This window comes from Centropristis striata, chromosome 2 (genome assembly GCF_030273125.1).
Source record: "Centropristis striata isolate RG_2023a ecotype Rhode Island chromosome 2, C.striata_1.0, whole genome shotgun sequence".
Classification (NCBI taxonomy): domain Eukaryota; kingdom Metazoa; phylum Chordata; class Actinopteri; order Perciformes; family Serranidae; genus Centropristis; species Centropristis striata.
The window spans coordinates 8,465,905-8,489,231 of record NC_081518.1 but is presented as its reverse complement, the minus strand read 5'-3'; the positions used below and the strand labels follow the sequence as shown (position 1 = coordinate 8,489,231).

General features: G+C 36.2%; 1 protein-coding gene across 2 annotated transcripts in view; it reads right to left on the bottom strand.

Annotated features, from left to right (window-relative positions):
- LOC131984035 (glypican-6-like) overlaps positions 1-23,327 on the bottom strand; it is a 189,260-nt gene that overhangs the window by 44,277 nt on the left and 121,656 nt on the right. For both annotated transcript variants that reach the window (XM_059348900.1, XM_059348908.1), the window contains exons 5-6: positions 5,600-5,730; positions 832-975 (exon numbers count right to left, since the gene is read on the bottom strand). In XM_059348900.1, the coding sequence (XP_059204883.1) occupies positions 832-975; positions 5,600-5,730 (275 nt within the window). The remainder of the gene's footprint in view (positions 1-831; positions 976-5,599; positions 5,731-23,327) is intronic.

Below are 23,327 nucleotides of genomic sequence, written 5' to 3'. Positions count from 1 at the left end.
AGGCACACGGATCCTGGTCTCTACATGGACTACATGAACTACATGAACATGGATTTACAGTGCTTTTTCTTGGAATCTTTGAGGGCCCTGATTTTTTTCTGGTCTTTGGACTGGAGCCCTGGTAAGTTGGCCTAAAGCTCAGTTTGCCTCCACCAAGAATGTTTCAAAAAAATTCTCAAGACACTTCTGTACAGTTCTGAAAACCAGCTGGGCTGATAATTTACAGAGGGAGAAAAGAAGAGACTTCAGTCTTAATTAGGCTTCAAAGTGAAAGCCCAACAATTAGAGATTTATTTTAGGAACGTATTGCTTTTCTTACCTCAGATTACTTTCTACTTGACTGTTATCTCTCTCTAAGAACCTCTCGAAGGATCTTTACATGCATATTTTATGTCTTACTGTGTTGTATTTTTCCACTATTCTTTTTTCTGTTTAGCACTATAAATGGAAACTAAAATGGCCTTTACCTTTGGTTCAAATATTTTTTCTCTATTTTGTCCATTTATTTCTTTATGCACTTTCCAATAATAATTTCCAAACTTTGGAACTCTCTGCCTCCACCCACACGGTACGCTATTTCTGTTTACTCTATAAATCACCTTAAGACTTATCTTTTTAGACAGGCATTTGGATCACCAGCTTGCATTGTACATATTATTGTATAATGTTATGTTTCATTGTGTTTTAATAGTTTTTTTATTGTCTTGTGTTCCTTTTTTCTGTAAAGCACTTTGTGATTTCATCTGTGAAAAGTGCTCTATAAATAAACTTACTTACTTACTTACTTACTGACAATAACAGTTTACAGTACTGGGTCTCGTCTCTACGTACCAGTCTGTCCAGGCTTGTTCCAGCTGCTGTGGTTGGCCTCTCTTCAGGGGTGTAGGGTCGAAAACGAGCACTGAACACATCTGAGATGCCACGTGCAGACCTGCCTATTCCTGATGGCTTTGGTTGGCCACACCCTTGAAAAACCTAATTAGAACATAAAATGAACAGAACACAATTACCACAAAGAGGAGACAAGCACAAGGGGAAAGTGAAAGAAGATACAGATTTTTATGTTTAGCATTTACAATATCTGGAGGAAATCATTAAGGCAACATTATTTGTTCACAATATTTTTTCATTATTGTGAGATGTGAGCTTTCACCAGCCTGAAGCTGCACAAACTCTGCACCAAGTCAAGAAAAATCTATTTCTTCATAGAACACGCAGCCGTTTTGACCCCACAAAAGTTGTAGTTTGCTTACACTGCTGACATTTCCCCCTTCAAAAGCTTGTGTCAATTTGCTCACAGCCCCATTTCTGCTGTGTGATCTGAGATAGAAAACGATGTGGAGCCAGCCTGGAACTAATGCTGTCTATCAGTGCCTGAGTCTCCATTTACAGGAAGTGTCATATTGGTGGCAAAAAATGAATTAACCCTTAATATGCTGTTATAATAAGCCATTGTTACACTTTTACACGGTACAACATAGTGGCTTCAAATTTAAAATGAAAATCATACCTTTGACCTGGATTTTTGGCTCAGACTGCAACCAATTTATCACAAAAATACAATAAAAATGAGCTATTACTGAGTATAGTTGAGTCATCGACTCAGTCCTGACAATTGTGCCACTTTAACGCATAAGTTGGCAGTTTTTCGATTCAGGTCTGGTGGTTGACTTCCACATATATCGGGTGGGTGCATATTAAGCCTGAACCTGCCTCAAGCCTCAACCCTGAACCATGCATCACTATTAGGGAGGAAAAGTAGCCTGAGGAAAGATCATGTGCGTAGGTGAGAATGGGATGTGAATGGGCTAAACTGAGCAAAAAATAAAAATGTACCAAACACGTGTAATATGCATTAATATTATAGAAGAAAGTATAAATAATACAACAAAATCATAGTACATGGTGATCATCATATGCTACCCATAAAATATCTGCTTATGGTTTCAAATCAGAACAACATGAGTCTATTAAACATGACAGTTTTGGCTTCAGAACAGAGCCGCAACAGTTAGTCAGATACTGGATTTGTCAGAAAGAAAAATAATCCCCAACAATTTCGATTAATCACTAAAATAATTTTTCATGCAAAAATGGCAGCAAATACTGTTTTTGTTTGTTTTATATCGTATCAAATTGAACATTTGGTGCTTTTGGACTGATTTTTTTTTTGGACTTTGAAAAATTGGGATAAACATTTTTCACTATTTTCTGACATTTTATATCGACCAAACAATTACAAACAATTATTAATCTGATTAATCAATAATGAAAAATAATCATGAGTTGCAGCCCTACTTTGGAAAGCATAACATTTCTGTATTTTATTTTAAAATGTAGTGATAGACTGCTGAGTAATAATCAGTACTTAACATATCTATCAGAGAACGCTCTCTTGAACAAACAGTGGATTTTCACAAAGTGAAAGTTATTCAACTCTGCCAAAATAACTAAAGTTTGGCTGTTAATTGTGAGACAAAAACAGAAGTGTAGATCTATTATTGCTTGAACCTAACACTAATCAATGTTTAGTTCATAGAGGTTCATTGTGAGAATAGATTGTTTTCAGATGGCTTGGTCTCTACAGGCTCTTAGGGCCCACACAACACACGTCCAAACCACAGAGCTCATTAGCATTCCTCTCTGGCCTGTCTGCCGGCCCCCGGCTCAGTATGTGATGGAGCACTCTAATGTGCTGCATGGCTGTCATGACAAGAGGCTGTCTTTTCTCTAATATTTATCAATTCTTCACCATGATTACAATTCTACTATACTGTACATCATGCAAGCAAACCGATTTTCAACAGGTCAGAGCAGCAGGAATGAAGGCAGGTTTGGTTAAAATGTGACTGTGGGGGAAAGATTGTAATCTCAGAGCAATCTGTCAGCCAAGCACAACCTTGCAGGGATGGAGCGTCAAGAGCATAGACAATAGGTAAAGTTATAAATTGCAGCCCTCTTCAATTGGGAAAGTATGTGACATCTAATTCACACTGACCTTTGTAACTCTGGCACGAGGATAAAAAAGGGACTGAATCAAAAGGTGAACTGAAAAATCTGCCTTTTACAGGAAGACAAAGACAAACTATTCTGTGTGTCATAATATCCCGAATGTGCTGCTTGAAATTTAAAACGGTTTCAATGACTAAAAAACAAATCAGTAATAAAGAGGAAAATAATTGCTTCCATTTCATGGGAAACTGTCTCCTTAAATCGCCTCTAATACTAGATAATTATTGAAAGACTATTAGTATGGTTATACTAAGATTCAAAAATACTTTTATTAAGGTTCAGGGTAAAAGGAACCAAAAAAGTATTTTTATTTTTCAATGTTAAGAGAAATTGCTGTTTTTTCTGTACTGTGCAACTGTCAATATCTTACTACAACGTGCTATGACATCCAGCAGTGAAGCTAATGCGTACAGTAAAATTATAACATCAATACAATGTTCAACACGCTCATTAAGCCATTTTTAGTATGATAGTTTTCTTGATGATATTTGATTGATTCGACATGTAAAGTTATCTACAGTAGCTGTATGAGAAGTCGAATAATCTAATGCTACGTTAGCAAGTTAGCATGGCAACATAAAGTAACATTACTTGCCAGTATTTCATTAAAATGAAATGACATAATGTGAATAAACATGAGTACGTGGAAAACCGTATGATATTTTGTTGAGTTGCTTATGTGTGAAATACTCAGTGATGGAGTGTTCTGTTTAAGGCTTTTATTGTGAAAGGGAAGAACTGAGGGAGTGAAGCTGTTATGTGCTGATATTGATAATGTGGGCAAGAAAGAGTTCGCTGTCTTGGTTCAGACTACAGAGCCTCCGTGTTATTATTTTATTACCTTCATAACTATGGGCACAATAATAACCCTCAGCTAAAATCCTCTTTACTTATAATAATAATGTTAACTCTCAAAGGATATTGTTTCTGCCTGGTCATGTCGGATAGATTGATGCCACGCTACTTCATGAAATCATCAGAAACTAATTCTGGACCCTATATTTACCTTTGAAACTCAAACTTTGTACTCCATAATAATGTAATATGCATACTCAAATATTTATGACTAAAAATGCCTATTCCTGATGGATAGATTGTGGTTTTTGTTACATCTTGAATAAATAAGAACATCCTGCCTTAGGCGTTGACACAGAGTTGGTATGAGTAAAAATTTTAGAGAAACAAATTAGATGCATTGACACTGATGGTTTTTGCAGTATATGTTCAGTTTCACCATTTTGTGATAATATACATTATGAAAAACTTTTCTTCTTTTATTATGATTAGAAAGATTATTGTGATGTGTAAGGGTGTGATGAGTTATAACGATTATTTCAAAATCTTTGCTTGTAAATATATAAATGTGATTTTTAGGAGACAGATTTGTATATTAAAGCCTACTATGTCTTCTAAACAACAACAACACATACATTCAAACAATAACTATTGATTTTTCACCCATAAATTAACAATTCAGGTTGAATAAACAACATTGTATTAATTAAAAGTTAATGAGTTGAGGGAGGCTCAAAAAATGTGCTTATTATGTCCTGTCTTTCTCTTTTCATGTTTTGTATTGTGTTGTGTTATTTCAATTGTCCTGTCTTTTCATTTGTGTCATTTTTATGTTTTCCATTTTGCACTAATTAATATAGTTAAAACTTCCAGAAATAGATCCAATTAAGTGACCCATCCATTAACCCGAGCCTCCTCTCTTTGCAGACTTTGTCGCTCTTTATACTACGTCAACAAATGTCAATATTGGTAATAAAAAGCTCCTGGCTGATGATTATGTGAATTATATACATATTATATTGCATTTCATGTATGAGCAGTGAATAAGAGCAGCCGGATCAGAGAAACTGTGTCTCCAGTATGTACAGTAGTTTGGCCACCAGAGCCCAGTAAATCTTTAATAATCAATTTGAACCCTCTGGGGTCTATGATAACGTGGCTTTTTTCAAAGTGCCGTAACAAAAACGAGATCACGTGGAGCGCTGCTGTCAACTTCACTCCAAATTACAGATGTGAAACTTTCTCCAGTTTTTTTGTTTGACGTTCTGAGGTCACGTAAAACCAAAGATATGATCGTTTTAATTTGATAGTACAAAAAAATAAAGTGTAAAGAGGATGGGACGAAGCAGGCGTAGCATTCTGTAAAAATGGAAAAAAAGGGTCTAATCATCTAACACTAACATGTTTTATTATATTTCAATTTTACCTTTTATATGTTCATATTTGTAACCTATGTTTACATTTTCAGCTCTTAAACAGTTAATTGAGCACATTTGTGTTTTTTATCGTCATAAATAGTATAATTTTATTTCAGATTTCATGATTTTTGGGCTAAATATGTTATTAAAGTGGGTTAAAGTGAAAAAATAATTGTCAGATCATGTTGAAGTTCTGCTGAGAAAATACCAAATACCAAAAATGAGTATAGTTAATATTATGTGGTATATATAAAGGGTAAATAGGCTCAGACCCCAGAGGGTTAACTATGCAGTGTTTTCAATATAACGATATACTACCCCTGAAGAAATTCACATCACTGCATGGTGAACGAAGCTAATTCAGGTGACTGTACCTTGGCTGACACTTGCATGCTGTTGTCCTGCATGGTCATGATGGCCTCGGAGATCTTGATGTCGACCGGCTCTATAACGGCTTCGATGTTGAAGGGTCCCTCCAGTCTGTCTGCCACCAGTAACATAGCATCTGTCATAACACAGAGGACACATGTCAGCGCAGAGATATTAAACACTCACAGACATTTTACTACTCCTGTTTACTCACACACGTCAATATGTTCACATCATCTTTGAGCATTACCAATACTCAGCGCTAAACCCTCAGGGTGCTTTGCTCCGTCATGTTTGTATAACATGGCTCCAGCTAAGAGAACAAAAAAACGGCCGCCCTCTCCAAATGTGTTGACTGCCAATAATCACAAACACAAAAGGAACCTGCCAGTACCTTCATCTAAACACACAAACAGACAGAGATCTCTGGAGCAGCTCCCGTGTTTGTAAGAGGATGTGCAACATCAAGTAGAAATTAAATTTCAATGTGCAAAGCTTACAAATAGCTTATACATAAAACAAATCATTGACTTGCATACATGCTAATCACTCCAGAGAAACAACACTCCTGATTTATTCATCTATTTGCATTAGTATTTCCAAATTGTGAAAGCATATCAGGGAATGCATGAATTCATGTCTACGTATCAATCTTATAATTACTTTTTAATTACATCTCAGACCCTAACTGAGTTCTTTATTTCAAACATGAGTTTTGCAAGACACCAAAAGCATGCAAATACTTTACTGTTATGCATCAGTTCTGATGGCAAGTGATGCATAACAGTAAAATGCACACAAGTGTTGTATTTGTTTTGTTTTTTTTGCCAAAACCTACATTTCTCACATCAAATCTGATCACGTCGTTAAAAAACAAAAAAAAATATTGACTGTGCTTCACAGACAGGTGTAATGAGAACAGGCAAAAACAAACCAAAACACAAACAAAAAGGGACCATGACCTTATTTTTCAATAAAACAATGTGATATTCATTTGTTCAGTCAGAAGAACAGCTCTATTGACAGTGTCAGACTGGGAGGACATAATGTGTTTGATATTTTTATTAACACTTTATCTTGTCTCTCATGAAAAAGTAATTAAAAGTCCACCAAGTCTTGTTTGAGGTGTTAACACTAGTTAAGTAGTTAAAGTGAGAACAGTGATATCAATAAGACTTCCATCTCCGTGCACTGACATTTGCAGCGACCAATTAGGGAAAAGCCTATTTGCCCCTACGGGAGCTGCTCTCTGCAAAAGGGCAGCAGAAACACTGTTCCTTATCCACTGAGTCTTCAGCAGCAGTAGGATGACAGTGCAAATCATCATAAGCGATCATAGCTAGAATTTTGATGCGGGGTGATTATTGGCCTCTTGTGCAGGTTTCAAAGGGATTCAAAGCCTGATGACTACACTCTGGCAAAAATCAGAACATCCACCATGCCTGCTGGTTTAGGCGAGGCAAACCAAATAACCATATAAACTGCCAAAAAAACTTTTGAAAAGACTTCTGCTGACATTTGATATTTTATTTAATAAATATAATACATAGTCAAACAAACCCGATGACCTTCTGCAGTACATAGTGTTTTTTTTTTTTATGCAAACCTAATATTATTATCCATTTTTTTTTACTTATTGAGTTTTTTTATTAGTTCAAACTTCTGTAACTGTGACCTTACTCAACACTGAGCTCAAAATAATATTTCATTAACACAGATGAAAAATATAAAATATGATTAATATTAAATTAACAAGACAATACTTTCTAATCAGTTATGATATCAATTCATCGTTTGTTTGGGTCAGTGTTTGGCTCTTCAGACCATCTGCAGTGACTCCCTGTGGCTGTGACTAACAAAAATGATATGAAATGAAACGCTTATTTCTTTACATTTTAATTTTCATTCATCATTGGTCTAGGCCCGAAGCAATTTGTATTCTTTAATTGTAAAAATGTGTAGCTTATATATGGCATAAATGGTCAACCTAAATGTGCATCAGAGCTTACGGCTCGGCCTAGTTTTGAGTTTCCCTGACTGGGCTAGCTTATAGTTGCAAAACTCCTGAGATATTTCTTCGGTGCCCAGACTCTTCTGACAAAACCATATTAGTAAATGCACATTATGATCTATAAGTGATGTTGATAGGCTCATTTAGACTTATGGGGCTGTTTTTGTCCTCATTGTAAGGCTCAAAATAAGGCTTCTGGTTCCGAAATTCTCTTTTTTGGCCAACAATGGATCTTTTGTTAGTAAAGGATGTAAAGTGGCATTTGTTTGAAATCTATATTGCAGTAAAATATTCCCAGCTCAGTTATCTGTTACTGACGTGTCACTGTTGATGTTTTATTGTTGCAGCACAGCTCACAACCAAAAAAAAAAAAAAAATCACCAGTGAGCTGAGAGAAAATGTGGGACTTTGGGAGCATGAGTGAGCACTTCAACTAAATCAGGGCAAGAAGAAGAACGATGAAACAGGTCATTTGTCAGTGCCTTCCACAGTGGTATGACTCAGTCAGTGTTTTCTGATCCTCCATCCTGTGGGTTAGGTATGATTCTGTTTATGTAACAGAAACTACAACCCTGATTCCAAAAGAAGTCGGTTGCTGTGTAAAGCATGAATAAAAACAGCAGGAAGTTGCACCTTTGCTGCAGTGACTTTGTACAGAGCTTTATCTTTACTTAATCCTTTTTAACATAAATAGAAATGTTAATAGTTTTAAATTCAAAGTGAGTGAATGGAAGAAAAATCTAAAAAAAATCGATATTTGGTGTGATCACCATTTGCCTTCAAACTAGCATCAATTCTTCAAGGCATTTTTTCACACCGTCCTAAGACTTTTGCACTGTACTGTATATATACAGTGCTTAACAAATTAATTAGACCACCCTTTTATGCCACAGCTGTAAATTAACAGCATTAGTAATTACCAAAATAATTTTCTATGTTTCTGTAATGATTGATACATGAGTATATAGAAGCTCTTTAACTGAAAATATATTTTTAATACTCAAATATAATTATTATTGAATTTTCAAATTTACTGTTTTACAAAAAACCCCTGTGAAAATAGTAGAGCACATAACTATTTCTTCATTAATATGTCAAATTATAGTTATTTACTTTCATTCCTGAACAGAAAAATGAATTTTAGTGGTTGAATGTTATGCTTGATTAATTTCTGACTTCTCAGAGAAGCCCAGTGAGCCGGCTCAGATTTGGGTATAAAAAGGTGAATTCAGTTTGTTATTTGCCAAATAAATAACAATAACAGAAACTACAACCCTGATTCCAAAAGAAGTTGGTTGCTGTGTAAAGCATGAATAAAAACAGCAGGAAGTTGCACACTTGCTGCAGTGACTTTGTACACAACTTTATCTTTATAAATCCTTTTCAACATATTGTATTGTGACCTGGTGTGGAACTCTTACTTGTTTAGTAAAGGAAAAAAAAGAAGCTAAGGAGTCTTGTAAAATTGACAAATAAGATCATTGGGGTAAGTCAGGTATAGCTCTCACAATTACAGTGTAACAGGCCAGCACCGAGGAAAGCCAATACTTTTCAAGACTGTCCTGACCATTCTGCCCCCGCAGAATGAGTTTGAGCTCCTGCCCTCAGGCCAGCATTTCAGAGTGCCTGTCATGAGACCCAAGGAACATAAAGTCTGCCTCCTCTCAGTGGCTATTGACAGGGCAGGATATTAAGCTCACCCGCTTGACTGAGCGGAGTGATTTAGAGGACAGGTGAGTACAGAGGAGAGAGCATTAGCCCGTTTAAAGAGAGGCGAATTAAAAGCATAAAGATTAATACTCATACCTGGTATTGCCAATTAATATTGAATTAAGACGTAATAATATCCAGCGGGCCCTGTCTTTGCCTAACAGTTGTGCAACCAACCTCATCAGGAAGGAGGTAAATTTAAGCATATATCTGTTCAATTTAAGACTACATCAAGTAAAAACACATACCTTGGCCAACAAGGTTTTTGGTTTAGAATACTAGAAAAAAGTGACAACAGATTTGGTTCAAATCAGGAGGACAGATGGTTGGCGATAATCAAACTGATGAGATTTTGGTGGTAATTTGAATCTGGATGAGACCAAATCAAACAATTAATGTGTTTTAGACAGAACGATTGGTGGGAAATCTGGGACTTCCAAGTGTTAATATGTACAAATATAGATTAACATACAATTTTCTCAGTGGCTGAAACCCAGAAGACTGAAAAAGTTTCTACATCATGAGACAAAAAGCGCAAAGTTTCCACTGTAGACTCCATACGATGTTGAAACATGTAGCCTTCTCATTTTGGTACATGATCATTGCAGCATTGTGTACTTCAATTGTCTTCATGTATGTTTTAATGTAATGATTCGTTTCTTTTTTATCTCATATTCTGTTCATATGTTGCCTGTGATTTGCAATGTATTGCCAACTGAGCCTTTAAAAGATGCCTCCTTTATATGCACTCATGAAACCATTACCAAAACTTTTACACTCTTTTGTTGCCCCTGTTCCAACTTTTCTGAAATGTGTTTCAGGCATCAAATTCAGAATAAGCAGATTTACAAAAAACATTAAGTTGATCAGGTAAACATAAATATATTGTTTGTAATTTAATATCTGTCAAAAAGTTGAATATTGCAATTGATAGATCAGTAAAAATAATTGGATTTACATATTTTTCCAAATCATTTAGCCCCATTTCAAAGATATAAAAAGTATATAAGTTTTAGGCAGGTGTGAAAAAATGCTGTATAATAAGAATGAAAAATCTAAATCAAATAAATATTTGGTGTGAGCACCCTTTGCTTTCAAACCAAAATCCACACTTTTAGGCATTTTTTCACAACTGACTCAAAAGACTTTTGCACAGGACTGTATATATACAGTGCTTAACAAATGTATCAGACCACCTGTTTATGCTACAGCTGTCCTAAATCAACAGCATTAGTAATTACCAAAATCATTTTTATGTTTCTGTATTGGTCGTTTGTAGAAGCCTGTTAACTGGAATTATATTTTTGATGCTAAAATACAATTATTATTTTTATCCATGAATTTTCAAATGAACTGTTATAAAAAAACCTGGAAAAATAGTAGAGCACATTACTATTTCTTGATTAATATGTCAAATTATACTTATTTACTTGCATTGTTTTAGTGGTTGAATGTTATGCTTGATTAATTTCTGACTTCTCAGAGAAATCCAATGAGCTGGCTCTAAACTGGGTATAAAAAGGTGAATTCAGTTTGTTATTTGCCATACAAATAACAATAACATTTTAGATTGAAACAAGTTTTTGAAACATTTTTATGACAGGTGGTCTAATAAATTTGTTAAGCATTGTATATATACAGTCATGGAAAAAATTGTTAGTTAGCTGATATCTAGCCATTTTCCATGGTTTTCTTGATAATGATTTTGGTTATTATCAAGTAAACCATGGAAAATGTCTAGATATCAGCTTTTACATTAAACTCTCATGAGCTAGTTTTGTTGTTATCATTATATTTGTCCAAACAAATGTATCTTTAGTTGTACCAGGCATTAAAATGAACAAGAAATTGAAGAAAAAGCGTGGTCTAATAAGTTTTTCCATGACTCTATATCAAAACACTAAGAATTTTGAACAGCCATTCCCAAACAACAACCAACACATTAAACCTGAAATCTGTCAACTCAACTTGCCAATCCCTCTCCCCACCTGAAAACACTCAAACCTAGCAGTCTAACAACAGTTTATAGTAGTAGAATATAGATATTTTGAGACTCTTAAAGAACAAACACATAGTACCTTCTTTGTTTTAGATTGTGTAGGTTGTAAAGGCTTGTGTTTTAACGGCGTACTGAGTGAACAGGGCTGCAGACAGACCCCACTCTTCTGTCTGTTAGTGGCTGTACCTTTGAAGAGCACTCCTGTTTGTTTACTCTGGAGTCTCAAATTGGGCGTGATGCTTGGTTAGATTTCCATCAGGAGCTGGCTGGAGGTCACTGCGGGGGGCCAACCCGAGTCCTGTGAAGTCTTCAGCTGCCTATGTTTAGCAGGGTACTGCTCTAATGCTATGGCAGAAAGAGCCTCGGTGGAATACAGTGAGAGCAGGGAGGAAATTGGCAGCAATTCTGTTACTCATTCTATAAAAGACTCAAAGACCTAAATGATATCCTCAACTGAGTTCTGACAACCTATTTTTCATATAGCTTAATGAATATTTGATGGATTGTGAGTATGAGTCAGCCATATGAATTGCTGCGAGGAATTGTTTCTTCTACATGCTTCAATAACTTCTGAAATGATTTCACATACGGGAACACTTTTTAAAAACGATTAATCTGTTCTAACGATAGATCAAAGCACAGATCATAGTGCACAGGCTGTGATGTTTTCATTTTGCACATGTTTAGCTTTTAAAGCATTGGAACTTTCACTTAGTTTGGTCTTATACTTGTCCTGGAGCCCTTTTGTTTGTTTTTCAGCAGTTGTTACTGATGAAAAACTATTGTTTGAAAGCATTTGATGTTATTTTTTGGTAATTATTTTAAGATTCCCAAATTTCTGTGACAACAGCTGCTGACTTTGTAACAAGAGTGTATAGAAGAGAAAGAAAAATAGCCAATATTTGTTTTCTCATTTGTGCTATGTTAATTTAGTTTAGTATCATTTTCATGCAAACTAACGGTGACCTTTTGATGGTGAGTTCAAAGAGTTACTTTTCAGAAGGGAGTGGGGTCAGGACTTTATTCAAAAGGGTTAAAATAACCATTTTTTTTTTTTCAAATTTTGGTTTATAATTTCAAGGCTTGCAGACATTAAAAAGGGTGCTTGTTAAGAATTTCCAAATTCCACTTCTAACTTTTTATTTTATTCAGCCTGCACTCAAGGGAAACTGTTTCTGTCTGTCTACTGACTGCCAGATTTGCATCATCAAAAAGCATTTCAATATTTTTTTAGAAATATACAATTTACATAAAAAGTGTTTTTTGGTACGGCACTGCAAAACCCAGCTTTGAAAACAGTTTTCCTGATGGTGTAAACAGAGTCAACTTAAAAAAGTGCAAGTTTAAAAGTATTCATATTTCACTTTTCCCATCCTTTGTTGTACATCAATACTATAAACATAACCTCTTAACCCTTTTCTTCTTTTTAAATAAATAAAAAAAAAGCTTTTACAAAAATGTTTTTCTCTCATCCCCCATGAACTGAAATTGACCTTGACTGATTCAGGGACATATTTGTTTTGGCATCAGTTTCATGTAATGATTAAATAATTATTTTGCCTTTGGTATTAACAAACAAACAATCAATTTGCACCACCATCCATCCATCTATCCATTGACTGACACAGTGGGTTGCATTGGCATGCTTGTTTACTGCTGGCTGCACGGTGCCAACATTTTTTTCCTTTTTTCTCTTGCTCCAGGCTGCATGCTCCGTTATTTTCTAATAGAAAACTCTCCTTTTTTTCCACTCACCTAGAGGGATTTGGAGCGACTCCAACAAACTACCGGCAGAGTCTCTGGGGGGATACAGCAGTCATTCATGTGTGAATCTGTGACAAATCAACAACTTTTATGTGAAGAAATTGATAAACAAATAAAGGATTCCTGATAATCAAAAGCATTTAACCTCTTGATTTTTTTTATTTTATGACTGTTTTATTAACTTGTGCAGGTATTTATTTATTGTCTGACCTCAGTAGCAGATCAAATTGACTTCTTTTACCTCTGGTCACTGCTCAGTCAATACAATTTTGATGTGGTGAGTTGTGCTGGAGTGTTCAATAAATACACCCACTCTAAGATCAATTTCTGTCACACACTACTAGATCCATTCTGAGCAGGTACCTATAAAATCAGTTATAATATATGTGCTCTCTGGTTTCCTGCCCATTGCTGAGAAACTACATAGTTTAAGATATTGACAAGAATAATATTGACAAAAAGTGAGTTTGTGCCCTCTTCCACTTCATTTATAATTTTACTGAGGTGAACTGATCCAGGCACTTTGCTGAGCTCTTTGAAATATAAGAGAAATGAAGGTGGAGACATCTGAGATTTACCTACAATACGTTAACCGAATGGCCAAAAATCTTTGTGAGTGGGAGTTCATAATGATTTCTCTTCTTGTTCATTGGCTGCTGCCAGGATCTCAGATATCAGTGGTTGGGAAATCTTGGACTATTTCACACCACACACTGGCCCGAGTGAAATTAAATCTTACTAGGCTCTGCATGGCTGCGCTGGAGTCAATGGGAGGATCAGAGTGTCAAGTCTTGCTCAAACCCAGAGTACAGAAAGGGTCCAGTCAGGCTTAGACTGTGTTCAAAATCATGCGGTGTGACCTTGTTTTAGGATTAAAAAGGCATATCACTATCTAAATGATGTGAAGTGGAAGCTCCAATGTCACATACTCTTCAGTGAAGGAAAGAGGCTTGAGAAAATGTGTAAAATACTGACTGAGGTGAAAAGTTCAATCTGAATTAAAGCAGTGGCTCTCTTTTTAAAAAACGTATTATTAAATCAGTGTTTCCTCAACCATTATATTAGTGGGGCGATATTTCGATATAAAAAATATATCAATATATTTTTAAATGTTATATGGAATTAGACCATATCGCATATATCAATATAGTTAAATTTTTTCCTGTCTTTATATATAAATGCTGCCTGTACGAGGGTTTGTCATATTTAGTTCTTTTGTAATGTTTGTTATTATTTTCTCGTACAAATATATTTATTTCAGAAAAAGATTGGAATGATTGGAAATTTAATTCCATAGACTATTTTTGTTTAATATATTTTTTTTTATTTAAATGTGCACTAAATGAGCTCTGATTTTTCTTTAAATACTCCTGTTGTTATACAGTATTTATATTCACTTAAATAAATGGTTTCAATAAAACTACTTGTGACATGTCATATTTGACTTTGACTGAACATTTGCTCGCACTTTGCGATAAAAATAAGAGCACAGTGTACTAAGAGAATCCACCACAGAATTTACAAGAAGACCGTCAAAATAAAATGCCTTAAATAAAATATACAAGAACCCTAATTCTCCTTTACAATATTTCATTAAAATATACAATGATTAAGATCAGTGTAGGTCACCAAATTTGGGATTTTTTTGGAAAGAAAATTCACCGGACCCCCTTAGCCAGCTATTTGCAAGTTGGAAAATATGTCACCCCCCCTCTCCCCACAAAAGCTGTAACCCTAGGGGAAACACTGTAAATACAATAAAATCACTAAATCAGTAAATTCATCTTTCCAGCACAGCTTCGTTATTGCAGCAATGGCCCCTCTGGTGTTGATGTGAATTAAATGGAGGGTAATTCTTTTATATTGGAAACGATGAACATAATGCAAAGAGAACAGCCATCCAGTGCCCACACATTCAAGTTAAATAATAATAATTCAGAATGGTAGTGATGAAAATGGAGAGAAGAACTTTCACCATCTGCCAGTGCAAACTGGAGAAAATGTCTGCACACAAACACAAAGCATCTAACAATATAAGTTGATGACATCCTGCATAAATTTGTGTTGACAGCTGATTATTCTGTTGCCAGGGCTGGTGTCTCTCTGCATGCTGACAAATTGCACTCATCATGACAAAATGTCTGATAATGATGTCTAAACAGTGCATGACTGAGATCAGTTTCTCTGCACACATGTCATGAGGACGATGGAGTCTGCGCACCGAAGATTAAAAACTTTAAATCAAAATTCAATTGGGAGATTTTTCATTACTTCATGTTTTGCTTTAATAATAATGACACAATGATTAAGAGGACATTTAAAGAGTAATACTTTTGATATATAATGTAAAAACAAATTCACTTAGAAGTGGTAGCAGAGTTTGTATTCGAATTATGCAATCTTTTTTGGCTGGCATATTAAATATGACCAGTGTACAGTAGTTTATTACTAAATAACAAAAGCAACTCTCCAACTGTGTCTCCAGTGGTGCGAATGTCTCAATTTTAGAGACATCACTGCATCACTGAGCATGCTCAGAATCGTTGTTTACATGGTTTGCTAGTTTGACAAGCTGAGAGGAAAACTACGATGGCTTTGTTCAGTGAGGGAATGTGTCACCTAAGTACTGTACAACAGCACGGCTCTTTGATGTACTGTCTGTTACTGCTCTCTCTTTTATATCACAGGATATAATTGCTACTCAGCACCTGCAAACAATTCATGGAGTGCCTCTGGGGAGATTATGACTGTCCAAAGTACAAAACCTGGAAAAAATCCAGATGTTATTGCTGAAAGAGAAACAAACAAAAACGTCTATTTGGTAACAATTCCTTGTGCATTTACCTTTTGTTTAGCTCTTTTATCTGTATTTCTCATCATCAAAAATACTGTTTCACATTACCAGTATTGTGGGTGTTTAGTGCTGTTGAAGGTTCTGGGTTTGATTTCCGATCCAAACCAGAATGTTTTCTTCCCGCATTTTGAAAAGAATAACAAATAGATCGGAGAGTGAATATTGATTAGTGACTAGTTAAAATGACACTTAATCTGTGTTAGCCTTACAATGACTCCCCGTCTCTCCCTAATACATGTTATAAAAGGCTACCTTAGAGCATTAAATGCCTTCTAAAAGCATAAAATGGCCAGTGCAAATGACTAAAAGTCAGTGCAGTTTACATCCACTCCAGGATTACAAGCAGAATAAAGCAATAGCTTCATTACTGAAACTATTGTGTAAACACCTGAATTGTATTTGCAATAAAGTTGTAATCAGAATAAGCACAGTATAACTCGATTAACAGAGCTGAGTCATTCATCTGTCTTTGCATGTAAACAGAATCTTATGCTTTACTTTAGCTTCTTAACTGTCTGCAGAAGCCACAGAAGGTCAAAGGCTGAACCTGATGCTGGAGAAATGACCCCGCTACTTGCTGTATAGAAACAATCACGCTTGATTTTGCAGTGATAGTGAAATGGGTTTAGGTCAATTTACATAAAAAGTAAAGAAGCCTGTGAAGGGGTTTCATAAATAGGTCAATGTTGGAAAACAAATAACTGAAAAATACATTAAATTTAAACTATAAAATAAACGATTTAAAAGCAACATATTCTGATCAAGAGTTTCACATCATATATTACAATATCTGACTATTCTATTTAATGTTGTCAAACAGTTGCAGCTGCTGTTTAAAACACATGGTTAATGTTGTGAATTTGAACTACTTGGTGAAGGTTAAGGCAGCAAAATTACTTGGTTAAAGACAGGGAAACGATCACAGTGTGGCTTAAAATAACTTCTTCTGTACATAACTACTGGATGCAGTTACGTGACTGGCAGAAGTGACGTAGACATGACGTAGGACATGACATATCTAAAGCATTAAGTAAATCTACGAGGCACTAGAGACTGCCTACAAACGTATGGGTGATAATACGCTGTGCCTCCTGGCTCACAATTAGGTGGGTTTTTTATGAATATCTGCATTGTTACATATTGTTTGACAGAGATCTGTGCCATGACTCAGCTGCTGCTGCATGGAGCTCTACTTTCCATTTATAATTGCAGAGCCCTTCGTCTAAAGTATTGATGTCACAGTCATACATTGACTTTTTTTATTTCATGAACCTGGGTGCTAAAACACAAAAATGTACTAAAAAAAAAAGCAGTAGTAGTGGTAACATAAACTGCCTTGGCAAGGCAAAGCAGACACTAAAAATAACAAAAAAAGGGACCTAATCAATATTTTTCCCTTCGGGGCAGGAGATCAGAAAACACGTTTTGTGAATGATCACGAGTCTCTTTTTGAAATGCATTGAAAAAAAATAGCAACTGATTATAAATAGTTTAATGCATGCTGCTTCTTGAGCAATTTATACATTTTCTAACATGAAATTGTAGAAAGCTGAGATGTGTAAAATGTAAGCACCATTAAATAACATGTGGAACCCTGCAGATTATTCTGGAGAGCCAGTGCAGTAAAACTGCTCTACAGAGACTAACTGCGGTAAAGCTGTGGATTATTTTTGTGCAAACAGACCACTGAGCTCTCTGACCTTTCTTTGAGGGGCTCAGTCTCAGCGGATGAAAACACGTGCAACATGCAATAAGAGATTACAAACACATTATGTCTCTGCCAACGTGTTCTCCAATACAGTGACACACTTGTGTTTTTATTTTAAGTACCAGAGGACAAACTGGCTTGCAGATGCTTCATGTTATTCATCAAGACATGATGTGAGAAAACTTCAAATCAGCTTTAATCCTTGTTCTGCCACGTTTCATGCAGCATCAATAACCCTCAACCTGCATTCTTCACCTTTTGTTAAACTAACTTTTTAAACGCATCCACATTAGCGCACATGTTTTATGTTGGAAACGCTGATTGTTTGTGTGAAACAAGCCTTTCACTCTAACTCTGAACACTCCTGGTCTAAACACAAACACTGCCAACACCACTCTACTACAAGACGTCTGACGTCAGTTCTCTGCAACAAGTTCTCCTGTTTACAGCTGCAAGAGGTGAATCAATCACCAAAGACTCACTAACTTGCCAACATCTCTGTCTGTCTTTGGGGAGTCTCCAGAGGCCTTCTCTCATGTACTTACAGCTGAATCGCAGCTCAAAAAACAAATATTTTGTGATAGGACTTTACTGGCTTTCGGCTATGTCTGGATTACTTTAACTCATCTGAAGTCTCAAATACCATGTCTGTTGTTCCTGACATATGAACTCTCATGTCTTTTTACATTAACACTTTTCTCTACTGCTACAGCTGTAGGACACGACTGGATAACTTTATTTTCCTGTGCCTCCCTTCAGGAGTTTGTTTTGTGTTTTACAGTAAAGAAAACAGTGAGAGGAGATGTGATGTTCACTGTGATGGATTACTAAATGAACTCAAGCATATTCGTCACACATGCATAAATGAATACAAACCTGTGGCTGCCCGGAAGCTATTAAAAAGGACTCCTGCTATAAAATATACAAACCCCAATTCTAAAGTAGTTGGGACGCTGTGAAATATGTAATTAAACAAATCCTTTGCAGACTACATTCAGTTGAATACAGTGGAAGGAAAAGATATCTAATAATCAAACTGGGAACTTTTGTCGCCCATAAAGTTGGAACAACTTTGTTGTCAGACACAATCCTCTGTTATCTGTGGTTTCATTTCCATTGTGATATGTTTAGAAGAGACTGATTAATAAAGTTTTGCGAGGATATACACTTTATCTGTCAAGAATAAATCACATTATCACAATAATTTCATGGAAAGAGGTAAAAAACATTTTTTGTGTTGTAGATTTTTGTGTTGTACCGTATATTTATATATATACACATCTCCTGATCAATAAGCTACACCTGTTTGTTCACACAAACATCTAGTCAGACAATCACATGGCAGCAACTCAATGCATTAAGGCATGTAGACATGGTTAAGGTGACCTGCTGCAGATCATAGCGAGCATCAGAATGGGGAAGAAAGGTGGTTTAAGTGACTTTGGTTGTTGGTGGCGGACAGGCTGGTCTTAGTATTTCAGAAACTGCTGATCTACTGGGATTTTCATACAAAATCATTTGTAGGGTTTACAGAGAATGGTCCGAAAAAAAGAGAAAATATCCAGTGAGCGACAATTCTCTGGGTGAAAATGCATTGTTGATGCCAAATAACCACTTGTTACAACCAAGGTATTCAAAAGACCATCTCTGAAAACATCCAACCTTGAAGAAGATGAACTACAGCAACAGATGAACACAATGCCTCTTTCTTAGGTACAAGCTGCACCTAATAAAATGGCCAGTGACTGTGGGTGTGTGTGTGTGTGTGTGTGTGTATATAAATATATATAAAGGACACTGACTCTGAATTTGATGCATTCATTTTCATTCATTCACCCATTCTTTATTATGTCCCAACTAGGGTTGTAACATTAATGCTCTGGAAATGGTTTAATTGTTTCCACTAAGGTTAAAAAAAGGAAACATGTGGTGGTCTGTAGCGTAGCGGGTTACACAGGCGCCCCATGTATAGAGGCTACAGTCCTCGCTGCGGTGGAGCCGGGTTCGAATCCGGCCTGAGCTCCCTTTGCCGCATGTCCTCCCCTCTGTCACCCCCTTTCTATCTGTCTCTCACTTTCAATAAAGCATGTAAAATGCCAAAAAAATAATCTTTAAAAAAAAAAAAAAAAGGAAATATGTTAACATTGTTAAGCGATACCAGAGTGGTATCAATCTTCTCATCCAACTCTCAGAAAGAAAACAACTACTTTTCCAAAAAATGTCAAAATATTACTTATGGTATACATGATCGTGAACAGACTAAAATATGGAATATAGAATGGTAAAGAACAAGTATGCCTTCCATGAACATATTTTTTTAGGTAAAAACAGCATTCACTGTGTATGTGTGTGGAGGCTATAAATCTGTTAAATAAGGTATAAGTGGCCATCAGCTGTGGTAACTCACAGCATTATGAGGATGTATATAAGGTATAGCTGCCTAAGCATTACTGCCACTTGTACAGAAAAGTAGCATCTTGCAGACTCTGCACAGCCAGTAGCAATTAGAAAGAAAAGATTCCTCATTCTTGATTATGCTGAGGATATGGAGATCACTTTCACTAGGCTAAGTGAGTCACACAGCCTTCAGCTCACTGACAGGCACAATCCCACTAGCTAGCTTGTTTGTTCCTGTCATGTCTGTTACTGAGACCATCATGCTTGATAGTCAGTTTGAGTGCCTGTGGGTCTATGTGTGCGTGCGGTAAATGTCTCAGGTTTCACTTTAAGATTCCTCAAGTATGACAGAAAAATGCAGCATCTTTAAGCCCACTGAATTACTCTTCAGTTAAAGCATGAGAATGCTAAGTGACATTGTGGAGCTTTTTACAGTAAAAAAGGTTGAGAATTTGTCGACATCTTTAAGGCTGCACTGTGCAGTGAAAGCAGAGTGGGAGCTTAGTTTCTGCCAAGCCATCTATATCATTTAAAGCAAAGCACTGGCAGGGCGTTCATCTTCATAATCTCACACACATCACTGAAAGTCCTTCTTGGAGGACAGATAAAATATTGCCTTGAATGCTCATGAACTGGGGGATTGTGGGGAGGTCCAGTTACACTGGGACACAATCCGCGCAATTAAAAAGAAATGAGCAAATAAAATCAATGAGGATCGCTTACACTGTGGTGTCAAAGGACTCAACAGAGGACAACACAAGCCTATATCTTAATTAGGAGAAATAATGTACAAGGCTCAGAGAAAGTAATAAGGGAATACAATGATATTTACAAATCACTTCTCATTTAAAAGGGACAGTGAGTTAATTACTTTACTGTAAATACAGAGAAAGGCCTTCATCATACACCTGCTATGTCTGTCAGTTAACCATGATTGTATGGCAACATACATACAATAAAAAATGTCAATACTTCATTCAACAATGATTTCTTGATTTCAGACAGAGGTAGACAGAAGCAGGTATTGACAATGTGTACTTAGATAGCTAATTAGGCTAACATTAGCTACACAAGTTGATTTGAAGCAGTGTCTCCAGCAGACTTCCCTGTATTCAGTTGGCTTCCTTCAAAATAAAATCTTGCAGAGGGAGATGATACAGATATAAGGCTTAAAGACAGGAAATAAATAATTATATCTATATCTTGATATAGCTCTTTAGTATCCAAACTATGATGAGGAATATTGACGCATTGTTTTGTTCTAACATAACATTATTTGACTGCTAAACTTACTTACTTCATCATTTTAGATAGTATCTTTTCACTTTTGGTTACAAGAAAATATACTTTCAGGATGATAACTTAACTGTGAATGTATCGAGTAAACTTCCGGAAATCTAAAAAAGGCTAAAACAACTGCTAACATTGATAGCATCCAGGACAAGTACAAACAGCCTGGAAATACACAGCGGATTTTCTAGTCCCTATTTTTCTCATAACCTGCAATCCCACAAAGAAATATACCCTACATAGTTAATGACATGCTAATGCTAGGCGTTCAGTTACTAAGCCAGCGAGTAAGACATGCAAATAATTGCAGCTTACATAAGAGCCTTTCCTTACACTTTTGTGCTTGTGTCTTTTTGTTTTGGAAAGACAATGAAACCCCTTACACGTCTGAAGGCCAAGTGTTGCTCTACTACAGCCCCATGCACACCACTTGAATACATTCATGTCAGGCCTGTTAAAGCACATAAACCCAGGTTGAATTATGATAACCGTTGTTGTTGTTCAAATTCAGAAGGCAACTAGCAAGCAGTAGAAAAAGCAAAAGGTATTTAAAATGGCAAGTTCAGCTACAAAGTCCTGCCAAGACAAGACTCTTGTACCCCTCAAACTACTGCATTGTTAGAGTTCCAGTTATAAATCTACCTACATTTGCATAAAGCAAAATAGCCTTGTTGAAGAGCCTCCATTTGGTTTTGTCTGAGATAAGCACTGACTTAAGGTTATGTAGTTGGAGTGAATCAAATAAAGATTGAACACATTCAAAGGCTGGTTGTGTTGATGTTGCAGAACAATGTCATCAATATAAAACTGTGTCATCAGCATATACGTGAAGATATACATGGCCTGATGGGCCTGCTGTTCCGAGTTATGGTGGTTGGGTGGTTGCAAAACTGATGATTGGACAATCACTGTTTGGGGAACGGGTTTATCAAAAAATCAATCAGAATCTGCGATTAACTTTGGCCATGTATAGCTGAAAAATGAAAAATGACGTTGATCATGGTGTAATCCTGAAAAACTGCAGTAGTGTGTGAATAACAGCATGTGTCCTCTCTCTCTCTGTCTCTCTCTGTCTCTCTCTCTCTCTCTCTCTCTCTCTCCCTCTCTCTTTCTGAGGGTATTTTAACAAGGTGCTGACAAGAAAAATGATAATGATGTGTCTGTCATGATGCAGAGCCTGCGAAATTTGTCATGATGGCAGGTGACTGATGGTCTGGTATCACCCATTGGCCAAACCATGAATTCTTTCCCTGAACATTCAAACACACACACACATACAGACACACACACTTAAAAGTCTAGATGTCTAAAATCACTCAGCACAGGTACGAGGAGGTAAATCACATCCTTCCTCAGGTTTATGCTCATTGTTCACTGACAGTCTGTCTTCCATTTTCAGCCTGAAAGGTGTGAAGTCATTACGGTAACCTTTACAAACTGTAAACTACTGTACTGTGACTGTAACTTTGAAATGTATGACATGGACGCTGTAATCATTCTTCTTCTTTTCTGCATGGTGATATGTAGGCTACATCAAAGTGCTCACCAAGGTTATTATTGTCTCAATGTTACACAGATTTCAGGAGTAAACACAGCAGAGGCACATTAGTTCTGCTCTCCTCTGTATTGCTTGTACAAGCCGCAGTGTGGTGCAGACATCTTAATATCCAAACTGCCTTTGTTTATGTATGCATATTAAAATCATGAGCGGTTATCAATTTGTCAGATTGCCTGAAATTTACTTTCAGTCTCAGGCTTGTAAGTCTTGTTGATTTGTTTGGTGTTACAGCGTGTCTCATAAATTCCTCTGGTTGTGCGTTGTTATAGCTCTGTGTTAAGTGACATTTTAATGGCTTTGTACAGCATTTAGAGCACTTGAGAAGAATCCGACTTCACCCGCTCGACATGCTTACAGCTGAAATCATGTTCTTTTGTTATTGTTTTTATGTCTATCCATTTGTTTTCTACTATAAATTGCAAAAGACAAAGCCACTATGTGA